The 25558-nt window shown below is 41.3% G+C and overlaps 1 protein-coding gene across 1 annotated transcript in view; it reads right to left on the reverse strand.

Moving 5' to 3' along the window:
• The window catches only part of LSAMP (limbic system associated membrane protein), a 567085-nt gene that overhangs the window by 27308 nt on the left and 514219 nt on the right, over positions 1 to 25558 (reverse strand). The window contains exons 4-6 of the mRNA XM_010970836.3: positions 13061 to 13195; positions 3927 to 4047; positions 3287 to 3435 (exon numbers count right to left, since the gene is read on the reverse strand). Coding sequence (XP_010969138.1) covers positions 3287 to 3435; positions 3927 to 4047; positions 13061 to 13195 — 405 coding nt within the window. The remainder of the gene's footprint in view (positions 1 to 3286; positions 3436 to 3926; positions 4048 to 13060; positions 13196 to 25558) is intronic.

Consider the following 25558-nt stretch of genomic DNA (forward strand, 5'->3'; position numbering starts at 1 on the left):
AATGCTAGACTGCATGGAGAACAAGACAAATGAGGAAGGAATGCTTCCACTGGCTCAGGGAAAATCTCTGTGAATACAATGCATTCTTGCACTCTCATTCAATTATTTTGACCCCTTTGGAGATCAATATTTGCATAGAAAGTGAAGAAGCATATGTATGTATGTGGTGGAGGACAGGATGTATCGGTGACCGCAAACTGACACTGTGTACAAAGTCAGCACATGTCACTGCGGTGGACACTGAAAATGTGCTGATGCACCAATGAAGCTGGATAATCGTGAACTCTTTGGGGGCTCTGGCTCTGGGTTTCCACCTGCTGCTGCCTCTGGCTGGCAGCAGCTCACCAGCTGCCTTGTCTGCTCTAGACTGGCTGGGTCAGCAGAGCACCCCGCTGCCCACATAGCGCTCTCTGTCACGGGGGCTGGCTGCGGCTGCTCCTCCCAGCATCTCTCCCCTCCTGACCCTGTTCTGTGGAAAAGTACCGCCACCAATAGTGTCTTCCTTCTTCCCATTAAACCGATGTACTTTGGATCAAGGTGATGGGCAATCTATTCACACATGCACTTTCTTTTTTCCTTTATCTTCCCTTTCTCTCCCCTGCCTTCTCTTTCTCTCTCTCTCTCTCTCCCTCTCTCAATTTCTTGCCAGTGGAAAATTGGCTACCATAGGGCCTCATTCCCAAGGATCTGCATTCCCAAGCTTTGAAGCTGTAACGACACATCTCCCAAACCCAAATCCTGGCGGCAGGGCAGGCATGGGGCAACTACCATTCCTGTTATGTAAGGAGCAGAGCTTCCCCCTTAAAATGTCCGCACTTGGGCCTTAGGTCTAAGAAATAGGGCAGTAGATTCACTAATTTGGGGCAATTTTAATAGCTTCTCTTCACCTCAAAGCCCAGTGATCCTTTGTGTTCTATTCTTCTCTAAGTACAACACCTCCTAAGCTTCCCATAAGGTGGGAAAGCGATTGCAAGGTGAATGCTGAGGCGTGCGCTGTCTCTGTGCTGCTCAAGGCAGAGCTGGTGCCTGGGTCAGCTGCTCTGCAGGGGTGGCGTGTGCCCACCGGAAGGAGGCGCGCATCATTAATCCTGGCCCCGAGCGCTTCCCAAATAGATAAGGGAGGGTGACTTCTGTAAAATCATCAAGGGCAATGTGATCGTGAAACACTTGCCCAATTTCTTGAGTCTTAGTTTACAAACAGAAATCCTATAAGATTCTTGATATTTCTTAATTTTCCTGGGTAGAGTCCTTTAAGTGGGCTTTTGTGTAGCAGTGGTATTTTAGGGACTGAGACCTTTTACCCCCACGAGCTGACCAGCAGTATCCCTACTATATCTGATCTAGACCAGGCTCTCTCTTCTCCTCACATATTTTCTTTCTCTCTCCTTCCCTTTCTCTTTCTCTCTCTCTTTCGTACTTGTGTGAAACAGGCTACCACAGAGCCTACTCCATCCCCCCTCCACTTCCTCTGTCTCGGCCTATAGGTATCATTTTATTTATTTTTTGAAATATATCACTAGCGCTGTTCTTCTTCTGGGTGGCATAGGAAGAAAAGATACTTTAAATGCAAATTTATAGTTGCTCACTTTCTCTAATCCAATTATATCATTTTCTCTTTTCGAATCCCCAGAAAACCTCTTGTTAAGTGTATGTTGTTCTGTTTAACCAGGTCACCTGAGATTTGTCAAAATCTCAAATTCATAGCTGAGGCTATGTTTTTGCCCCCTATCTATGGAATCCTCAATGTCAGGAGTGAAACAGGTAAGTACATTTCTTAATAAGTATCTTCTCAAGTGTCTTGAGATATTGATGTCTCCAGCTAAAGCAAAGAACACTGATGTTTGGTTTTTGGAGACAAGTAAACAGAGATATGAATTTTAAACTTCACACTGATGCAGCCTTTGTAGTATAGCTGCATCCCGTCCATCACACTTACAGACTGAAGTCAGTGGGAGTCCTAAATGAGAATCTGAAGGCCAAATACACAATAGTTTGTGGCTGATTTTTAATAAGTGGAGTTGGATCTTGAGCAGTTTTAAAATGGCTTTTAATACTACATTTCAAGGAAAAATCTCACCTAAATTGGTTTTTCTCCAAAAATATTTTTTTTATTAAAGACTCATCTAAACTTAAAAGAAGATAGAGCCATTTCTCCTGACCACAGTATTTCTAGATTTTTTCCAACTGAGTGTGTACAGAAAAACAAACTCAAAAACTTCCTAGTGACATTATTGCAAAATAATAATAATAATAATAATAATAATAATAATAATAATAATAATAATAATAATAATAATAATAATAATAATAAATTCTTTGGACTTTCTCCTTTAGTCCAAATGAACTTTCTGGCACAGCATGTGCTAGCTTTTTGGCTTGTTTTACTCATTCTGATAAACATTTCCCTTTTCTAAATGTCATCCTTCCCCCTGATCTCACCCATCATGCTCTGTTTCTCAGGAGGCATTTGATTCTATGCTCACAGCTAACAGGCCACCAAGGCAGGGCTCAGATGTCTGACTATCACATGATGCTCAAGAGAAAGGCCCTAAGGTGGGCTCTCCCAGTAACACCAGTAACTTAAAACAACTTGTCCCTCCTTCATCTGCCTTGTGGAGCTTCTTTGGTCTTTGGTAGAAGAAGCTTTGCTCCTCTCTCTTAACATTCTGACCCACCTTCAAAAATATATCAGACAAGCAATGTTTCCTGCTGTCACACAGAAACGTTTCTGCAACCATTTTTCCTCCTTTAGATTTTATATAATGTTTTAATCATTCATTCCACTCTTCCTCTTGTGTAGTTAAAAATACACTTTCTTTTTCTAGTCTCTCTCTTATCCCAGCACCTTAGCCATCCTCACTGAATACCTCTTCCCCAGTCCCTCCCATCACTGCCAGTTTTTAACTGTGATCCCTTTTCTAGGATCTTACATCATCTCTGCTCCTTACAGAGGCCATCACCAAAGAGATTCTGTTCTCTGAATATTCTTATAGTTTAACTAACCATGAAAAAAAAATTAAAGAAACCCAAACATAAAACAAACAAACAAACAAACAAAAAACAAGGCAGTTATCAAAAGCAAACCAGATAAGGGAGGAAAGGTATTCCAGTTGTAAGTCTCACCTTATGCACAGGGACTGAGAACCTGTGTTTTTGCTTCAGTGGCTACACTCTGATTTTTGTGTAAGTTTACTTGTAAGAGCTAAGGGAATGATTTTTGAGTTTTCCAGGGAAGAACTCCATGGATTTGGTTCTTACAAGCTGGGCCCTGCTTTGGCATACTTACTGAAAAGGACGAGGCTGGCATTGGTGACCCCCAGGTTGTTGGCAGCCACGCAGGTATAGTTGCCATAGTGCTCCTCAGTGACGTTGGTCACCGTCAGGGAGGACTGGCCCTCCGTGCTCTTAATCTCGAGGCCATTGGCACTGTTTATCCTAAGGGTTCAAAGACAGAAGAGTCAAAGGAAACATTGATGAAGATGTGGCATAGTCATTTCCTTCTCATCCTTATATTAGAGAAAAAGAAGAGACAGGAAGTACTTGGAGCTTGTTGTTCCTGCTCACTTCCTCATTTTAATCACACAATCCTGTATGATCAGAATCAAAGTACATGGATGGAGAAGACTTGGGAATGGATGGATTTTACTGGCTCTGGTTTCTGCCATAGGTGAGAAAGACCCGCAGGTGGGAACTACCCACTGAACCACCTACCTCACTCTCTGCAAGTAACCTGAGTGATTTGGGGCTTCAGTCTAAGAGCTATGGACCCCAAAACACTTGGTAAAAAGCCTTGGAAAAGGAAGAGTCTAATCCTGTAGGCCTACATAATTACTCCCGGGCTTGGTTTTGTCATCAGGGCTTCTGGTCCCCCTTTTCGAGCACGGAGACCTCGTGGAGCGGGAGCGCACAGCAGGTTGGGCCCATACCTGGTGTCATCCCGGTACCACTCAAAGTCGGGCGCGGGCACCGCCGAGGCCTCACATTTGAGGGAAGCTTTTCGCCCTGTGGTGGCTTCATTGCTCTTGGATTCCGTGATAGTGGGAGGATCTGTGGGAAGGACAGGAATACAGTTTGCAGGGACATCAGAGGGTGCTCCAGAATTTCCATGCAAGAAGGAATTAGAAAGGACAATCTGACTGAAGAGGGAGAGGATAGGAACAGTCTTAAAGCTCCATTTACATGAATTTTGTGATCAGCTGAATACGACTGATTACTAGAAAACTAAAAAAAAAAAAAAAAAAAAGAGAGATTACTGAAACTGTAGACTTGGTTTACTTAAACGAGACACTTAACAGGGTTTTATGGAAATGAAATCTAGGATTTTTTTTCCCTTCCTCCAATAGACCATCCATTATTCCAACCATAGGTGGGAATATGTGTACAGTTTTTTTTTCTTTTCATAAATTAGGTGGTGATTCTAAAAGGGATTTTAAATGTATAATTTGAGATTTTTCTTTTTCACCATCATCATGATTACTGTTGTTACCTTTTGAGATGGCAGTAAGAAGTCTCATGAAAATAACAGAGCGCTCAAGTCCTACCAATCCAAGCTCAGCCTGATACTGTTGCAGGAATTTAGGAAAAGAAGCTAGCAAATATTAGATGGTTACTTCACTTTTTCCCCTCCTCTGTGTTCTGTTATTGCTATCACCCAGGTAAATTTTGTGTTTATGTCTGAGAGTGCAGCCTGAAGTCCAATCTGGTGCATAAACACCTTCCTGGGCTATCAGTCTTCTATTCTCTCTGTCATTTGTGCACTTGATTTTTTTTTTTTTTTTGTTGTTGTTGCTTGGAATTAGGCCTTCAAAACTGTAACGGGCTTGAAATGAGCTCAGAAGCACATCTGATGTGCTAATTTGCCATGATTTTTTTAAACAATCCTATGGAAAGTGGAACAAATGTTTATAGGTTGACAGGACTGAGCTAGGATGGAAGACTTGAGCTCTTGGCTTGATGATGCTGTGTTTGTGCAGGTTATGGACCTTCGAGGAGAGAAAGAATTTTCTGTCCAATGGTCATTTGCCAGAAAATGGCAACTTGGCTGTGTGAACATGGAAAAAATAGACCCAAGCCATCTGTCTATATTTTATAAAGGAAAAAGTTTATTTAGGTAAATTAGTAAAGCAAAATCTAGTATACAAAATTCATTAACTCGGCTCTTCAGCACCTGGTTCAGCCCCCTTATGTTTGAATTTTTGTCTTCATGTTCAAAACTATTTTCTAAGTTTTCTGCCTATAGCAGACTTGGATCCTCTTAGTTAAAAATGATGTACAAAAGCATCAGATGAGTCTGCAATTTTCTCCCCCATTTCATTTTCACAACAGCTTGGACATCTTCAAATCACTGTCAGAGAGGGGAGGAGTTAGAGCACATTTGGATAAGCACCACCAGCCCGTGTGTGAACAGGTGTGCCAGAGTGGGTGGTGGTGGTTGTTTGGATTTAAACTTACCTGCTTATGTTTGTATAGACACAAAAAGACAACGTGATGAGTGGAAAGAACCCTAGATTGGAAATTAGGAGTCCTGGGATTTAATTTCAGTTTGGTTGTGTGGAATTTCCCATCACACATTTTATCTTTCTGAGCCTTGGTTTTATTATCTATAAAATGAAGGAACCACACATTAATGATCTATATAGCATCCCTTCCAGCTGAAAAAAATCACCAATCCTAGCTAAAACTGCCCATTCTTCACAAATGGGCAGTTAGTAGCATTATGACTCAAGTGTATTTTCATACTCATGGCTTCTTTAATCCTTAACCCTTAAATTGCTGACTTCAAAATTCTAACTCATTTGTCTATTCCATAGGTTGGGAGTCAGGATTGGTAGTCAGAAATAGGACAACTCAGGTCTGATTTTGACTCTTCTCTTAACCAGAACTGTGACCTGGACAAGGGTCTGCATCAGTTTGGCTTTTTCTTTCTCACCCTTTAAGAGAAGAAGTTAGCTTAAAATGATCCACAAGCTTCCATTTAAAATTCTTTCATTCTATGAATGCTTACGTAGCTCATCAGAGCATATTAGTTCAGTGGCTAATGCAGAAATTGGTGGCAGTGGTGTGGATGGGGGAGATATTTGTGGAGAGACGGGGCATCAAATCAAAGTTAAGACCTTGGATTTAAAGTCTGATAGACCTGAGCTCAAATCCAGTCTCTGCTTCTCATTGTCCTCGCTCATTAGAGAGTTCAGTGCTTTGTCTATAGAGTCACATTGCGTCAGTTTCATCATCTATAAAATGCTGGGACCAGAGGCAGAGAGGCCCATTTGGAGACTGCTGAAGGAATCTAGACAGGACTGCACTGGGTTTGTGATAAAGGAGCTGGAAGGGAGTGGACAGATTTGAGACTGAGAGATTCTGAGCCTCAGAATCCACAAGATTAGGTGTGAGAAGTAAGGGAAAGGAGGATGAGTGTCAAAGATAACACCCAGGATTATGGCTTGGGCATCTAAGTGATGCCATCCACTGAATAAATATTAGTTTTCCGTCCTCATCTCTTCACTATATTAGGTTCTTAAACTGCCAATGACTCTTCAATCAGTAGCATGTTGGCTGGAGAGATGATCTTGCTTGTGATTCTATAGATTTGTTCAATTTCTCAATTTGTAAAATGAGTTTTAACAAGCATTTGTGAGTTTCTGAAGCCAAGTGGATAAGAGTGACAAATCTTTAGTGATGACTACTACTTTGCTAAACCAGCCCCAACCTGGGCCAGAGTCCACATCTTCCATCACCTCCACCTCTGGTGCTCAAAGCTGGGGCACCTCAACATAATCCATGAAGAGGGGGGAGGGTACAGCTCAAGTGGTAGAGCACATGCTTAGCATGCACAACGTCCTGGGTTCAATCCCCAGTACCTCCTCTAAAATAAACAAACAAACAGACAGAAAGACAGACAGACAGACCTAATTACCCCCCCACACACACCAAAAACAAAGTTAAAATAAAAAAAAATTCCATGAAGGTCTTGTAGGACCAGGGACACAGGTCCCGGCTGTACAATTTTATGGGAGAGTTCTTCCTTACTCTGGATATTTCCTTCTATGTAATAGAAGACTAGTGAGCCTCCTTGCTCTGGGACCCAGGGAGAAGGAATGATTTTTCTAACTGAAAAATTGGGAATGAACAAACTAGGACAGACTTTCTTTTCCTCACCTCTTCCCCTTCTTCCTTCTGGGACCAAGTCTCTGGTAGGGAACCAGGGTTCTCCAGGGCTGCCATGACTGGAGAGGTCGGTTGGCCACTCTAAGCTCTACCTCTCACTATCTTGATCTCTAACAACGGGTGCAGCTGGGCCTCCCATATGTCTCCTTTACTTAATTTCTCAAGTTGTTTGGAACCTGAATAGCTAAGTAATAAGCTATTTATTAGCTACTCAGAGACGCCAGCATGGGAAGGGTGGCAGTGAACTAGGGTTGAACACTCTTAAGTACATTATTCTTGGGACGGGATGACATTGGTCAATTACAAAGGCCAAACACTTGCTTCTCTCCTTGAAAATCTAGGAATTTCCTCATACCAGGGCAAAGTCAGAGACAATGATAAATGTATGAAGAGCTCGTTGCTTCTAATATTTCTCAAATAACACAATGGTGTAAGTCTGTTCCAGAGCTTATTGGAACGAACATTTCAAAATTTATTTGTAATGAATTCTGTATAGGTGAGGCTAAGAAAAGTTATTACAAGGCATGTTGTGGCAGGCTTACTATAGTTAAAATAATAGACGGCCTTGCTCAAAATATGGTTATAATTAAAACGTGGCTTAATAACAGTGCTGCACAGAGGTCCATTGTTATTCTTTACATGACTTTGGAATAGCTTACAATTGTCAAAGGACTCTTCCAGTTTTTATTACTTTCAAATGCTGGGTTCTGAAAATGTTAGTAAGGGCTTTCCTCTTATATCACCAATAACAAGACTCTTTCAAGTAGAATGAATAGGATAACAATGACAGTGACCTAGCAAACAGAGTATCATTCACTTCATCTTCCTAATGTTCGGAATAATAGTAAAAAGGAACAAAATCCTGAATAAAAGATTCAATTTATAGGTATTTACCATTTGTCAGCACTTTACGAGGCTTTATTTATTCTCTTTATCCAAACAGTAGCCCTAGGATGTAAGGATTATTAACCTCATATTAGGAATGAAAACATAGACCTGCAGAAGGTTAGTAACTTGTCCAAATGCACTCAGCCAGCACGTGATGGAGTCTATATTTGAACCCATGTTCTGAAGCTCATGCTTTCTGCACTTTCATTTGAATGAGTTCCTTTATAGAGAAATTAATTCCTAATAAGGAAAAATACCATTTAGAGGAGCATGCTGGTAGCTTAAAAGGTAAATTTTTTTCCCTGCTATTTCTGCTATTACAGGGTACCAAAAATGGTACAAAATACAGTGGCGTAGTGGATACAGATCCACATTAGAAATCAGGAGATCTGGGCTCAGCTTCTACCTGTGCCACTCAGGTTGTCAGCTCCTGAAGGCGATGTGTTGACCTCCCGCAGCCCATCATCTTTGAATGCTTATGAAAACACCTGCCTACCTGCCTCACAGATTTGATGTAAATATCACATGAAATCTTGTATATGAGAGCACGTTTAACACCTGAAGTGCTTACATTTATTATTTTTATTACTATTACTCACATGGTATCTTGGAAGGAAAGAGGGCCTTGGAGTTAGACCTGAGTTGAGTCCCAGCTCTACCACTCACAGGTTCTTTGATTTTGTGGCAGAAAATGCTTACATTCTCTGAGCTTTGGTTTCACCCTGTGCATGGAGTCAATTTGATTATCTTCCAGGTTAGTGTGTGATGGTGGACCAATGGGGTGAGGACAGAGAACTCAGGCAATAAGAAAGGCATTGTTTCTAGAGAATTTAAAAACAATAATAAAACTAACTAAAAGTTGTATTTTACAAAAAAAAAAAATCACCATGTACCAGCAATACTAAACCAAACATGCTAAACAGTGTCAATGATAAAGTAAATATTCCTCGTACTAGGGCAGGCCAGGCCCCAAACACCTCCCTCGCTGGCTGGCCAGTGTTCGTGTGATGATTACAGTGACTCATACAAAATCTCTAACAGAGTCTTGGTACTCTGAAGGTTCTCAGAAAATGATGGTTTTGTTCAAGTTACAAAGTTATAGTAGAAAATAGCAGTTCCCTGGATTCTTACTGAATATTTCCTCTGATGATCCCATAACAGATTCATAAACATTAGGATGCATCTTTATTGACATCATCCCAAATATAACAGTAAACTAAAGACTGCCATGGAGAATGGAGAGGTGCAGCCACGAACAGCTAGTGAAGGTAGCCCATCTGGTTCCATATTGAGCAGTTATTTTCCTAAAGTTTTATCACTAGGTGATTTTTGAACCAAAGCGTAGAAGAGTCCAGTAAAAATATAGATGTATTACCTGGAAACGACAGATGTCTCCAGTCCTAACTGTGGTTTCTATGGCAGGTAACCTCTGCTTCCTCTAAATGAATGTCTATTACATGTAAGGGTGAGCTTTAGAAATGCCAGTGTCCCATGTCCCCCAGCATCTATGTTGGGTTGGTTAGCTCTGGACACTGGAGCAGAGGCAGAGCGGAATTCAAAGGGACACAAGAAGAGGAAAAAAGAGTCATAAAGAGTGATGATGTGAACCTGGTTGGAGAGATAGCTGTGGGAAAGTATTAGCTGGCCAATGGGGTAGAGGGTAAGCTTGAGAGCTAGGGGTGGCTTTTGAGATGGATTTCTCCAGGAATGGGAGAAACCTCCAATGTAAGAAGAGTCCAAATAAAATTAAGTCCTCATTTATTGAACATTTACTGTGCACTAGACATTGGGGATACTGGACAATAAGATGAGACAAATCCATTAGTAGCTACTTTTAATGCACTGTGAGAAGTAAAATTGAGGAATTACACCTAGAACCTTGAAGTGAAAGGACAGTTGCCCCTAGGGCTGGTATCTGGAAGAAGTTCACAGCTATACTGTAAGATACAAGAAAACAGAAGTCCTGCCTACTGTACAAAATTTTACTAAGCTTATTTACTTGAGGAGGTTTCAGGTCAATAACGCAGCTTCTGTAAACTCCAGGACCCCCTACCACTTAGAAAATAGATGGTGCCTGTCAGCTGGCTATGCACAGTGCTGTAGATCAACTGTGGAGAAGGATTACCCCAGAGAAGTAAACAGGGGAGACTGCAGAATCCAGCTTGTGAGTTAAACAGGAGAAACTCTTCTGTCTCTCTTATTTACTGCCCTAGCTTCTCAGTGCCCTGCAACAAATATTTGTTGGCAGTTGAGTAAATGAATCAATGAAGTGCTAGTAGGAGAAAATTAACAGCACTGAGTTGTTGTTGTTTTTTTTAAGTGGTACTTTGGGTCTGTTCCAAGATGATAATCTATTTAGCCATTATTTATCTTAGCCATCTTGACCCCCTGACCTAATTCCAAACCTTGTGTCTTGAAAAGGAAGAGGAGTCAGCTTAAATAATGGAAAATTTACATAGGAGGCAGGCTTATAGAAAGTGACAAAGGTGATGCCAGATATTTTTCAATTTGCATGACTTTTGCTAGCCAGACCTCGTTCTGTAATTTCATCTCGGACTCTTCATCTACTTAATACAAGTACATTTAAATAGGATGAATTGTTTGAACAGGACAACAGGTGCACTGGCTAGTTGTTTTAATATAATATAAACAGAGCTTACAAAGTGTTAGCAAAAAGGTGATTCCAAAGGAAATTGATTCAGAACATGCTTTCTGATTTGTGACAAATATCATTTGCAAAGTTTGGAGAAATGTTAAGAGGGCAGTTTACCTGTGAGTTTTTCCCGTATTCATTCAGTAAACATTTACTGAGCAATTTTTATAAGGTCAGGCATATGCTGGGTGCTGCTGGTTAGGATACACTGGCTGTTTGACTAAGTCCATTATAGATTTCTATGTAATTTGTTATGACAAGTCTTTTTAGAATCTCAAGGGTCTGTCCATATTCTTCTGTGGTTCACTCATTGTGAGGAAAAGCTCACATTTTTATAAAAGGCTTTTCTTGAAAATTATCAGTATTTTCATCTGTTCTAAGTTACACTTTGGGGACAGTCAAGAAGGAGCAATGTCAGACTAATTGCTCTAATAATAATAGGGCCCAGGCGGCTGGCTTTGATCTTGGGAACCATCTGCAATGCAGACTGCTTTGATGTTTCACACAATGGAAGTATAAATATTTTCTATGTTCTCCATGATTGGACTTTCAGAAATCTAATTAAGATGAAGGTCAATTAAAAGAAAATAAAATCTTAACTCCAAAAGTCAGAGAAGAGGTGGAAGATGATGGCGTGGCTGTGTACACATGAAAGAAGCTAACCAACCTAATTATAAATTTGTATAAACACCCAGAGAAACTGCCTTTCATGTGAAAAAAAGGTCCTAAAGCATTTTATAACATTGAGATCATTAATGTGTCTTTGAAACACACCCAGGACTGGAAAAGAATAGTAATACTGGCATTTCAAAACTCCATTACTTAAGAAATAGCAGACAGCGACGGGATAAAAGCCCTTCGGACCTCATCAAATGCAGCCCCTTGCTTCTTGGAAATGAGCGCCATCAATGCTACTGCAGTATCCTGTCTATTGGATTCTGCTAGATCTGGTGTGAAGGGGATTTCGCTTTCTGTCTCTGAAGGCTGCTAAGCTGGAGAAAGGCCCCAGGAAATACTGCAGCCCAGCACAGACTAGGTCACCAGAGGCAAGTTTCCTCAGCTCTCTTTGCCTCAGTTTACAAAATTTTAAGGTCAGATTAATGATGATCACCTCATGAGTTTAGTGTTGGGACTAATGACAAGTGTTAATCCCTTAATCAGTGCTTGTACATAGTAGGTACTGAAAATTGAAAACTCTCCTTTCAAATTCCTTTCTTTCATAGTTGCTTTCTGTGTCACCTTGGAAAGGCAATTATCTTTCCTTGAGCTTCAGTGTCTCAAACTCTAAAATGGACTCAATTACATCTACTTTGCTAAGGACTTTATACAGAATCTCTGGCACATAGGTTAATGGGCAGGGAGGGCTTAAGATAATGGAAAGTAACTTATCGTCCAAAGCATATTTTCAAATACAGATTAAGATGTTTATGCACGTATGTCTGTGCACCTTTGTGCATGTGTGCATGCGTGTTGTATGTGCATACATGTGTATATATATGTGCGGATTTGTGTGTGTGGCTGTGTTAATTGCACCAGAGGGAAGAACTGTCAGGACATCCCTTTGTCCCTATCACTAGCCACAATTATGTGATGTGGAACTTGAATTTGAATGATGTGGAAAGTCACTCCTAACTGAACATTCGAACTGAAATGAATTCTCTTTATTCCTTTGCTGGGTGACACACATCATATGGATCTGCCCCCTCCCCCCATCTTTTGAACTACATCTAAGGATCCTTTCATCTGAGAAGTTCAAAGTATGCCCACTTACCTATGCATCTTAGTGAAATCTTCCTTTCTAATGCCCAGGCTTTAGGACAAATAGATAACCAATATTAACCTATCAGGTGACCCTGGTAGTCATCAGGGACAGATGGTATCTGACCAGAGTGGCTTGAATTTGTTCCCAAGCCCAATTAGTTAAATAGCAGGGGATAAGGTATTATCCTGAATCATTCCCTTTTGACAAACAATGCATTAAGGTGGAAATTCCAGTTAAAGCAGATAAGGATTGTTGATTTTTCCAAAGTGGTACGATCCTGCTCTCCACAAAGACCAGAATAGTGATCACCAGAAATGCTAGGGCTACCTGATCATGTTTTCTTAATTCTGTAGTCTGAATAAAAGACAGAGCATATTGTTAAATGGATGATGGGTTATATTTAGAGTTGGTAGAGTTGATTTATCACATTCAAAGGCCAAATCCTGCCCTTGAATGTGTCCGATGTACAAATGTGCATCCCTGACCAGAGGGGCATCTGCTTGAAATGCAGTGTTCTTTTGCTCACAGGATTTTCAGAGCTGGCTGAAAGTGGAGGTGGGCTCTGGGCACCTGCTGGCTCCTGCCATACTCACAGTTCACAGTGACCTTGACTTGTTTGACGTCCGCCGAGGAGACCTCATTGGCAGCTTTGCACTCGTATTTGCCTGACTGCTCCCTGGTGATGCCGAGGATCTCCAGATACTCTTCTTCTCCTTCAAACTCTCTTCCTGAAAAACAGAGGTTTGCAAGATTTTTTTTGAGGTTTAAAATATGCAGCAGATGACCTCTTTTTTTCATTTTAGAGGCAATAAATCTACATGGCTTTTCAATAATTTGACAATGTGCTTTGTCTGAGGTCAGGTTCTATACAGACAACCCCCAGCCAAGACAAAAAATCATGTGAAAATGATAAGGAGGAAGTGTTCTCAGGAGAACCTGGAAAGGGAGTGGGAAAATGGGATTTTTGTTGCTCTCTGTGGGGCAAGACCTGGCATTGCACCACAATCCCTCAGGGAGCTCTGGGGACAGCACAGGTCCCACTTCACCGCTGTCCTGACCAAGCGTCAAGAAGCTGGAGCGTTTATACATCACACTCATCAGCCACTGGTTAAAGGCTCAGAGCAAAGTGGGGGTTGGGAGGAGGTGCACACAAGTTGTGAAGGTCAGCCATTGAAGTGCTGGCATCATCAATTACACCATGCTGCAAAACACTCTCTCAACCAAAGTTGTTATGAGGACAAGTGGCTTCCTTTGAGAAACTGTCATTCTTCTCCACCAGACTATGTGGAATTCTGTTTGCAAATGTCATATTTGAAATCCTGTCTTGCAGTTCAGTGTCAAACTACATCATCAACGAGGCTCTTGGGCCATGGACCAGATCCATGAGAATGTGCTGTTGCTGGTGCATTTTGTTACGTGGGGGTGGAGGGGAAGGGAGCTAAACATCATTGGTTTAATCAGGAGGGATTAGGGGTCTGGAGGTGCTTTTTGGAAAGTTCCACAAAGTTGGATGTGTCAATTTTTGTAAAGAAATCTCAAGATAGGAAAGCTTGTTTAATTCCCTGATTAAATTTCTTTCTTTGGGGGTGGGTGAGGGATGGAGTTGGGGGAAGGAAAAAGGGAAAAAGAAGGTGAAGAGGAAAGGAATCTGGGCTTGGCCAGAAAGGCCTAATGACTGTAGCTAAATTCAACTGCCCTCACCCTCAAGTTACAAGCTGCACTGCTGTGGGGTTAGGACAGAGCACCTGGGAGGGTACTAAACAACACAGTCCTGCCACCATGCAGAAAACTTGCTCCTGGTCATCCTATAGCACTAATTAATAGCTCTGTTCAAATGCCACAAGCTGTTTTCCTTTTCTGGAAATTCCCTCATGGCCAAATCAACGTAACAGCCAGCCAGCATAGAGGCAACGTCCTTGTCTAAATATGTCAGCTAAGCCTGCTAACTAGGCTCCCAATAGAATCTAGATCCTCTTGGATAACATTCTATATAACACGACTGTCAGGAATACTCCAAGTTCAAGTCTTCTGTCAATTGTCATGATTGCTAGTTTTGAGGAAACGTTGCAATCCCAACAACAAAAAGGTGGTAGTTCCATAAAATTATTTGTTTCGGAGTCCTGCACATTATCTAGCACACACTTCTACTGAAAGCTTTTTAGAATTAGTCTATAAGCATATAGCTGCATATTATTATAAAAGTCTATTTTTTCCCTGTCTGTATTTTCCCCTTTTTTTCTTCTCTACACTCATGAAAGTAGTCAGACATGACTTCTCATGCCACAGAAGTAGAATGTGGTAGGAAAGAAAACAGAAATCTTGGAAAGGGTAATAGTCTACTTTATTGGTTTCTGTGGGAAGAATTTGGGCATGGAGGGAAAATAGATCTTTCCTGAATACTTGCACTGTGAACTGAGAGCCATGCCAGCTAATTGATGCTAAGAATCTTCTAGCTGAATATAAATACCCTGAAGACAAGTGGCAACATTGACAACTGGAGGCCAGAATAGGTAGGTGTAAGCTCATTAAAACTCTAGAGTGCAAAGGTGGGATTTACAGTAAGACAGCATTATTGATTTTGAGAAAAAAGAGTTAAAGATGAGTTCAGAATGGTTTAGGATTTCTGCCCTGCCCTGCTTCCCCATCCGTCAACCTCACTCCTATGTGGGTACACAGTTGTTAGCAGAAGAAAGGGAGAAGGAGCATGGGCTTCCTGGCGAGGGTCAACAACACTGACTTCTTCTCACTCCCCATGAAACACCTAGAAATGCTCGATAATGGATTCCTATCTTGCATTTGAATTTCAATTTGCATTTTGAAAGATATAAGCCAGTACCAGGAGAGGGAAAGATGATTTTTAGCAACAAGCAAGACACTACCCATTTGGGAAGATGGCACCTATGAGAGTAAACATGAAGGTGAACTAAAGGAAATAAAGTAGTATTTATTGGGTTTGGATTTATTCTTACATGAGGACTAAAGTGGGTATTCATCATCTCATTTTTGCCTGATAAGCAGATAAAGAAACAAATTTTCACAGAATGAGTTTTCAAGTCTCTAGAAAGAATTTCCCCCAATACTCCTTGAGGATGAAGGAGGAGTTTCCCCTAAATGCTCCCCACTCCTAAGGCAGACAGGGCGTTTTTGCGTCTCCCATGATCGCTTTCCTTCACTCTGTTGGCCGTCGCTATGTCCAGCACACAACAGACACAGCTGGTTCACTACAGCAGTGGAGTCTCAAGGTGCAAACCAAATACAGGTAAGAAAAACTAGCTAGTCTTCCTTCATCCAACAAGCTTGACAAGAATGTAAAATATTAAACAACACCTCTGGGCCCTTTTTGTCCTTCTCCCTGTATTCCTTGGACCTCTCAGTTGAAACTCTTACACTTCCTGGCACTTCTTGCTAGTCTGTTTTTCTTGTACCCGCAAGAGACTCGGCCCACAACACATAATCTCTCCCGGTTCACTAGAGCACTTCTCACTGATCCACAGTGATGTGAGAGGAAATGGGAGCTTTTCTGTTGCTTGAAAGCAAAAGAACCAGATTGTAAATTTTGGGGGTACCGTGTCTTGCCATATCCCCATGCACAGGGCAGGGTGTGGTGCAGATTAGTTACTCCATAAATTTTTGTTGAGTTGGCTGAGCTGAATTAAGAAACACAAGCAGAAACTAGAGTCTGATTCAACACAATATAGTGCTTAAGAGAATGAAGTGTGGCGTTATAAATCCACTCCCTTTTAATGATCCTAACAAAGTCCCCTTCACTGGGGAAGGGTGGGTGCGCTGAGTACCCTGCTGTGGGAAGGCGGGGTGGGGCCTCTCTGCCCGAGGATGGATCTGCTATGCAGATTTATTAGTTTAGGAAAAGGTGTGGAGACGCCAGCAGAGCCCCAGGTGGAAATGGGCACAATGCCATTCCTTTCATCTGACCAACTGCAGTTTCTTGTTTCAAGGCATGGAGCACACCATGTAAATCTTTGGGTCACAGAATTTTAAAATGCACTCGGATCCTCTTGCTTGTCTCCCTGTGCCCCCGTCTGTCGGTCCCCGTCAGGCACACTTCTCCCATTCTGTCAGTTCCCACTGACTAGCTGCTTTCAACCCAGGGGTCCTGTCACCATCTCCCTATACTCTCGCAACTTTAAGAATGCTCTTAGACCAGAATCTGACACTCAATCTCTTGCTAAATTCTCTGGTGAAATAAAGCCCTTTGGCTAATGGTGGGCCCTTCTCTTGTTCCTCTCTATTATTTTCTGCCCTTGGATAAATGTGTACTTGAAATGCAAATTTTAGTATTTTGGTATTTTAAACATCTCAACCTATTTCCACAATCTTGCTCACATCGCCGAATGTTATATTTATTCTGGGATCCGGTGTTTAGTTTAAACCTCCCTTTGCTTAATGTGCTTTTGTGTCTCCTGGCAATATTCAGCCACCAGGCTAAATAACTCCTCGGCCTCCTCAGTGTATGCATCTTTCAAACTCTTCACGTCATTAGCATATCCCCTCTCAGCCACTGTTTACTCAGGTTGTACATATTAGTTCTTTTAATATTTCTTCCTAAGTCAGAAGGAAGAGCCCGGAGCTAATGGCAAGAGGAAAGTGTTCTCTTCTGTGCTCTCTAATGTAGAGGCAAATCAGTCAGGAGTAACTCCAGTTAAAGCACGCCAGGTGCCACCTTCTGAGTCCAGTGCCTTCAGAGTTCCGTGCTTTGGTGAAATCCCTAGAGTTCACATCCAAAACACTGAGTTATTTAGATTTCCAAGGTCAGCCGGGTGTTTGGAAGAAAGCAGCTACTTGAAATTAAATACATTTCCTTGGTGTTTCTCTCTCTCTTTCTCCCATTCTCTCCTTCTTCTTCTCTCTTCCCCAACTCCTGCCCCCATCCACCCAGGCACATGCATACATTCAAACAGCTATTAATTCACACAGAACCATTCACTCTAACTTTAAAGAAATAGCATATCAATTCACTAACTCCTAAATATTTGCTCATTAAACACAGCAGGTAAGTGTATTCTTGAATATTCTCCAGGATATGACAACAGTGCCCTATTTGGAATTGAAAAAAAAAGACTGCTACCTTAATAATCATTATATCCATCTTTCTCTTCCTTTATTTGAGATACAGAAAGTAAAATTTAGAAAACGTGTTAAATTTGAGTGTTTATGACTTTAAAAATGTAGAATTTTGAGGATTATTATATGTTGGAAAACAGATGAAGCATTTACCCCCCACTATTCTGAGAAGAGTCTTGAAAGGATAACATTTCTGTAGATCATTCTTTTACAGAAGGGAAGATGGGTTTTAAATGGAGTTGACATTCCCTTTTCTCACCTAAATTTGAATACTGATAAGTAAGTGACTGTAAACACATAGGCTAGAAACACAAGTGCATATATAGATTAATGAAGAACAAAGAAGCAGCCCTTGCAGGGTAGATGTGTACCTACATGTGTGTTCGTGTGGATTTGTGATTGGAAAGGGGAGCGAAGAGGGTGAGCAAAAGCAAGCCATGAAATTCTACGTCTAAAAATAAAAGAAAAAAGGATTGCGAATCAGTGATGCCATTTGAAGTTCTCTGAGCTGACTTCAAATGCTGTAACAAGTTTCTTATGGTACATTTCATGTTTTCTTTCTTTCTTTTAATCCTAAGGACATACTCATCTGTTCCTGGCTTTGCTTCCTTCCCTCCTCTTTTTGCACATCACGTTCTATACAACCACGCTAAGAAAAGGAAGAGAGAAAGAAATATGAGAAATCCAGAAAAAATGCTTGTGATGGGGTTCTGTTTGTATTTCCAGCCATGTCTCTCTCTAGATCCTTTGAAGTTTTTGTTTCTCAGCTTCACATCCCACCTGAGAGATCCTTTAGTGTTGGACAACGTTTCTGTCCAAAGGTGGAAGCCACTTCTCATCCCCACCTCTCATCACCCATCAAGGGAGGGGTGAAGAGTGGTAAATGATCCACGACTGAAAGATGGCAGGGGTGGGTGGCAGACACGGTTACCAGAGCAGCAATCACAGGAGAATACGGAGACACAGGGAAGAACAATGTATTGAAGAGAATGAGGTGGAAAAAACTGAGACGAGTGATATAATGAGCACAATTACAAGGAAGAGTTAGAAGAACAGCAATGGAAGAAGAGAGAGCTCTACAGAGAAAGAGAATTTGACGATGAAGATATTTGAACCTACGTGGAAGGGAAGGGGTTGGTTACTCTGCTGGAGAAATGTTCCCTATTTGAACAGTAAGACACAACAGGGTGTGGATTATGCAAATTGGCCCCATGCCTCCGGTAGCCCCAGAGGGTGTAGTTAGTACCTAGAAATCAGAGGCAAGCACAACGCCAGGAAAGATTCACAACTGGCTTTGGCTGTATGAATGAGCCTGGACCAAATGAAGAAGAACGCCCTGGCATTATGTTTCCTGGCATCCAGAGAGATCCAATTCATTACGGTTTGTGTTTTTGCTTTCACAAACAAAAAATCAGCTAGCTGACATAGTTTGAGCTCAGCATCCAACTGGAAGCTGCCATCCACACATTCTTCTCACATCCTTCCCAGCCCTGGGCCATGGCATTCCGTCATTGTGCTCATACTTAACCGTTACCCTCCACTTGGTGCCAGTTTTCAGAAACTGTTCAGCCTTTCTAAATGCTAGGCTTGGAATCAAGATCCCCCATGTTTCGTTCTCCGAAGGGTAATTGTATTGATAACAGCTGATCTTCCATTGTAGGGACCACATGTGGTTTTGCTCCTCCTTGTACCCCCAGTGCACAGCAGGATGCTGGATGCTGGAGTGCACAAGAAATACTGCAGAGTGCCTGTGGAAAGAGCGGCCACTTAATATACCCAAACTAGGCACTTTGCTAAGTGACTGAGATACTATTTTATTTAATTCATAGTGCCATTAAGATAGCTTACAGAGGAGGAAACACAGGAACCCAGGTTAGAGAGGACCTTTAAGGAACTTGCCTAAGTTTATGATGTTACTAAGGAAGACCTGAGGTTTGAACCAGGTCTGTGGACCTTTGGAACCTGTGTTCCCAACTAGGCACAACTACTTTTATCATGAGAGATTTTACTTAGCTGAATTCTTAGCTTTCAGAATGTGCTCTATTTCTGTCTTCTGAATATAAAATGTGAGGTTGAGAGTGGGACACTTGGAAAATTTCCAAAATAATACAGCTCAGTTATAGATAAAGAAAGTAAAAAGACAACTTACAGCTTTTATAAGGTTTGTGTACTTAACTTCCTCATCGAGAGAATAAAATAAAGCAGTAAATGAGAAAAAAGCTGGCATTTAAAAGTTTAGCCCCACCTACTTATTTATAGAGGTCCCTCTGAAAGCAATATAAAGCCATTGGTGCACACACATGCCGACAGGACAGGAGCTACAGGAACGCTGTAGACGGCACTTATATTAGGAAAGCCTTCCCTGGAGAAGTGAGTTTTCAGGAAGTTGAAAAACACAAGCGAGAGAATCAGAGCCAGCAAGTTGTAAAAGGGTGTGGCAATCTGGTTTGCCTGCCTGAAATAGAGTTCTCTGCGCAGGAGAAATGAGCAGCATGATGTGACAGCAGGACACAGGCTAGCGTGTGAGGGGTGGTGCGAAGATTCTGGATTCGCTATGTTCAGTGTCTCTGCATCTCAATGAAGATTCGGTGGAGCCTGCTGGCACCCAGAAGGGACTGAGTAAAATGGCATTTAAAAAAATAATTTGTTTTAAGCTTTCCTCCTGCCATCGATCCTTCCTTCCTTTCTTGAGAAGACTTGGTGGATAAGAATGGAATTCCATGGAAATTGTATTTGTTTAAGTCCTTTGTATATCAACTTACTCTTGGTGCCAGTTTCTTGGTACTGAGTCCCAACATGTATTGTGATAATCTGCCCTGTGAATTGCTCTGAAAGTAGAAATGGTTCTTCAAGGTTGTCAAATAGTCATCATCAACTCTGACTAACTGGCAGTGGCTACTTAGAGCACAGTGTTGAGAAGGATGCTGGGGCAGAATCTGGACTCAGTGGGAAAGAGCGGCAACGTCTATGAGGGCAAAAGGGGATGTGTGCCACATCCTTGGACCCGCACCTGCCCTGGGGTCTCTTGTAGTCCACTTGAGTTTTCTTGGATATGAAGAAATGTATCCTAAATACAGCATGTAGGTTGAAATCTAGTGACTTCCTGAGTTTGATTGCCATTAGTACCATTTGGGAAAGTAGGAAAGAATGCTTATTCTGGAGTGAAGATAATGAGTTCCATGCTTGACGTGGTTGGTATCAGGTTGGAACTACCTGGGGAGTGCATTCCACAGGCACTCAGAAATATGCTGCTGCTAACAGACGAGGGCTAAGTGTGGATTAAATGTGTAACATATACATTGGTAGTGATTCAGGCCACTGTTGTAGGAACTATGGGACATTTGTATAATGTAGCATCATGTCATAAAGCAAGGAGTCACTGTCTCACTACTTTCTTGTTATTCTGGGATGAGGGGAAGAAGAGGCAAAGAGGTAAAAGTGGGGAAAAAAAAAAAACCCAAAATACTTAGAAGACTCCTTAGGAATAAAATAGACATAAAAATTCCTGCAGGTGTTGATTGTTTTCTAAATTATTTCCTGAGAAGGGGGCGAGGCAGAGATTAGAGTTGCTGGTCAGAGGCAGCAACAACCACGATCTTTCACCATTGTCATCAGAACTGTGGGGGTCTTCCCAGACCTGTCATTAGCCACTCTGCCCTGGCCGAGGATTAAGTATGAAGAGAGATGAGAGCACTGGCTGCTGTTTTCAAGAGCCACATAAATCAGTTGGCATTTCGTACGTGAATGTGTTAAACTCAGCAGGGCAGCTGCGCTGTGGAGGGAACGCTCTGCAGAGTTTTGTGGCTGCCACAGAAGACTCTGAAAGGTAATTAAAACAAAGCAGGCGATGACCGTATCTGGCCCTCTGTTCTTTCATCATGGGCCCTGATGTTGCAGTGACCTTACTGGGGTTCACCCCCAAATCCCAGCCTCACTTCTTCAGCTAGCCTCACTGCTGAAGGAGCCATTCCATCCAATGTAGAGAAATGTTCTTGCTAAAAGTCAGTAACAAAGAGAAAAATAGTGGGTAGAGATGGGGGTAGACCAGAAAAGAAAATGGTTTAAGCAGGAAGCCAAGTGATGTTCTTAATATGTTCCCATTTGACATGAGGTGGGCGGCTCATTTAACAAAAGGTGGGCTGCTCAGGAGTCAGCACAGATAATAGTAAGGAGTCTGGCCATGTGCTTCTTGCTTTTAGACCGAAGCACATGAATGAGGAATTACTCCATCAACGTTCAGTTTGGGGTGCAGCCCTCTGTGTACCAGCACCCCTCAATCCTGGCCCGGGTATTTCAGCCTTTCTGTGGAGCAGATGGACTGCGAGGGGTGGGGAGTGAGGGTCCTGGCTGCAGAGTTGGGAGTGGACTGGAGAGGAGAGACCAGGAGGGAGCCCATGCCCGGCCCACTCCTGAACGCAGTCGCCCTCCCAGGCTGGGCCCACGTGCTCCTGGAAGGCTCCGGGGCCAGTGGGCCAAAGCCTAATAGGAAAACAGCAGCGATTTGTCGCCACTGCTATTTATGTTTCAAGCGCATGACAGGCTGTCGGTGTGAGTGAGGGTCGCTAAATTTACTGCCTTTCAGATTACTGCCACGGTCTCTGACTTGACAAGTCACTTCATTTAAAAAGCACCGATGCGGATGTTTCCTCCACTTCTTTTTAAATAAAAACAAAGGGAGAGAGAAAGGCCACCACTGAGGTTTAAAGGACTGAAATGAAGAAAGCCCACAAGACTGCCTTGGCCTGATGGCAGGGCGCTACTTTCACGGACTCCACTCATTAAAGTGGCAAGTGAGGGAAAGGCATGACCCCAGAGGTCTTGGTTTGACTGATTTGTGGACTGGATGATATTTTTATGTGGTGGGAGATGAGTCATAAAATTAGTTGTTATCCCTGTTGAATTTGAATGCTTAGAGGATATTCAAGTGGAGATTCCTTCTAAACAACTGGATATAAATGAAGAATAAAACTACATCTTTTTTGACACTTCATTTCTTTATTGGTGCATTTATTTTCTGAGGTCTTTATAAACAGAAGGTAATTATAGCCAAAAAGAAAGAATTAACCATCAAGGGGGTACTAGGGGATAGAGAAGGGGTACCCCCAGATGCTGAATAAGAGTAACAACTCAAAATACACATTTTTAGTATAAGGAGACCTAAATACTTAAAAATACTATGCAAGTGGACTGTGATCTGAATAGTAGAGCGTGGCTTTCGAGTACAACTGTGTACAGTCATTTGACAAATATGTACTGCTACCATGTGCTGACCAATAACTTAAACAGGAAGTACAAGAAACAGAGGAAGTAGAAGAAAGATACTATCCCTAGCTCTCATGGTATTTACATTCTCATCAGGGACAGACACAATGAAACAGCTCTGGAAGGTCTTGACTTCGTTTCACCTGAGTGGGAAATGGATTAAAGACTTTGGGGATTATATATGCTTGAACTAGTTTCTATTAATCATATTTCCTCAATGATTTTAAATGCTACTCCTAATTATAACTTGGTTTACTTCTTGATTCTGTTTTTTTTTATACCTTTTGACTATTCTTAGGCCAGCCTCCTATTATGTTAATTACCATAGCTTTTAATCAGTTTAATTAAAGATATGAATAGTCATTTATCAGAATTTTCCTTTTCTATCTATTTTTTAAAGTGAACTTTAGAATTATCTTCTAAATCAAACAAAAAAATTAGTATTTGGTCTTTTTGCTGGATTTATATTGGATTTATAGGTTAGTTTAGAAAGATGTATCTCTACAATCTTGATTCTTTCTATGCAAGAACAAGATATCACATTTAAGTCTTCTTTATTCATCCATCAATTGTTTTTTTCTTCCTAAGCCCTAAGAATTTTGAATTAAGCTTATTCTAATATATTTTATGTCTTCTTATTACTAGTGAACAGGGTCCTTTTTGCCATTATCTAACTGATATTAGTCGTATTTAGAAAAAACAGTTTTGTATGTCAATACTGTAACTAGTTCCCTGTTGAATTACCTTTTCCTTATTGTTGCTAGAATGGTGTTGAAACAACAGACTATCCTCATTTTGAAAAAATAAAAAGCCCTTATTTTATTCACCAAAACAAATTTAGATAAATTAAGTTATTCAAAATTAAATTATAAGAATATTAAAAGAAAAAACAATGGTTTGTAATATTGAAGAAAGGACTATACATAAAAAGTAAAAATTTTTCCACAGCACAAAAACTTCATCAACAAAGTTAATACACAAATAACAAGATGAAAAATGTATTCTTAATAGATATGACACAAAAGGGCCAAATTCCTTAAAAAGTTGAATTATCAAAGTCAGCAGGCTGGACTGACAATTTTGGGAGACAGTTTGACAACATCTGCTAAAGCTGAGGACTCGCATATGATCCAGCAAATCCACTACTATGTGCAGTGACAGTCACAGTAGCATTGGAAGCACCCACATGGTGTGGATGGTAAATAACTCATTGCATATTCATATAACAGAATACCATACAGAAAAGCAAATGTAAAGATGACAGTTATGTGTGGCAAATGGACAATCTCCCAAACATAAATCAAAATAAGTGCAGTATAAATCCCCTCATGTGAAAATTAGACAAGCAAAACTAATCCATTTTTTCCATGATCGCTGTATAGTTGTAAAATTATAAAGCAAAGTAAGGAACAGGTTATCACAAAATATTTAGCATTCTTGTATCTAGCATTTATTATGTGCTTACTATGTGTCATGCTTTTTATAAAATGTATTCACTTAAGAAAATTTCATTCATGTAATATATCTATCTAGTCATAAAAAACTATATTGGTTATCAAATACTATGTGTATTATATCTTCTTTGTGTCATAAGAGCTATATATACATAAATGCATATATTCATATATATGCTTTTTAACACACTTGCTTATATACATACATACACTGTGTCTACACAATATTGGTAGCAGTCTGACTTCTGGATAATGGAGTCAGGAGAGCCAGAAGTGTGTGGTCAAGGAAGTTCTCTTCATTTTATGCCCTCTTACACTGCTTGAATTTTTGATATAGATCATATATTACTTTTATATTAAAAGTTTCTTAAAAATGGGATTGGAGTTAATAATTTCAGTACAGGGGAAAGACATACCCACCTTGTGGCTGTATCCTCAGGGAAGGTTTCTTATAATGAAAAAGAAAATCTCTGAGATTTTTCTATTTCTGGCATAAGGAAAGAAGAATTAACAGGAAAATATGACACCAATACCACATGACAGGAGGAATGGTAGCAAGGAAGCTGATATCACATAAAATCAGAGCAGTTCTCTAATTAGTTCAGCAGTGAGGAGTTTTAATGACTGGTCGTGGGCATTGTCTGTTCCACTCTACCTCCCGTACTGTGTCTATTACAGACTTGTGACCTGCAGACCCAATCCGCCCTGAAGCAGTGAGACTCGAGCCTGGCCAATTGTTAGGAGCTCTCTGCCCACTGCTGAGAGGGATCTGGACTTGTGTGCTGACCCTGAAGGTGGCAGGCACCTGTATGCACAGTCAAGTATCTTTTCCCTTCCTATGCTGCATCCACCCTGCATCCCAGTTTGCTTGATTGCTCTTCCATCCTTGTCCCTGGCTCTCAGACTGCACTCCAGTCCCCAGCTGGGACTAAAGTGGGGCTAAACTATGAACTTGACCCATCACCTAGGTGTCAATAACTCCATTCCTCCCAGGCTGGAGGCTTCTAAGGACTCTCTTTCTGTCACTGATTGATAGCCAACCGGCCTTGACGCAGCACTGTTACCCAGAGGTCTTTGTGCCCTGCTAGCATCATAGCCATTGGACCCGAATATTCTAAGAACAATCCCAACCTGATTTTCCACAATGATATGAACTACAAGTCTCCTAGGAAAGGGGAGGAGGTCCGAGGTGTGGGTAGAATAAGCCCTCCTTCATCCTACTGTGTTTCTTCTCTTATATTCCTTCAGCCCAAGCAAAACTTCGCTTATCTTCTTTTCTCACTGGGAACGTCT

This window comes from Camelus bactrianus, chromosome 1 (genome assembly GCF_048773025.1).
Source record: "Camelus bactrianus isolate YW-2024 breed Bactrian camel chromosome 1, ASM4877302v1, whole genome shotgun sequence".
Lineage (NCBI taxonomy): Eukaryota > Metazoa > Chordata > Mammalia > Artiodactyla > Camelidae > Camelus > Camelus bactrianus.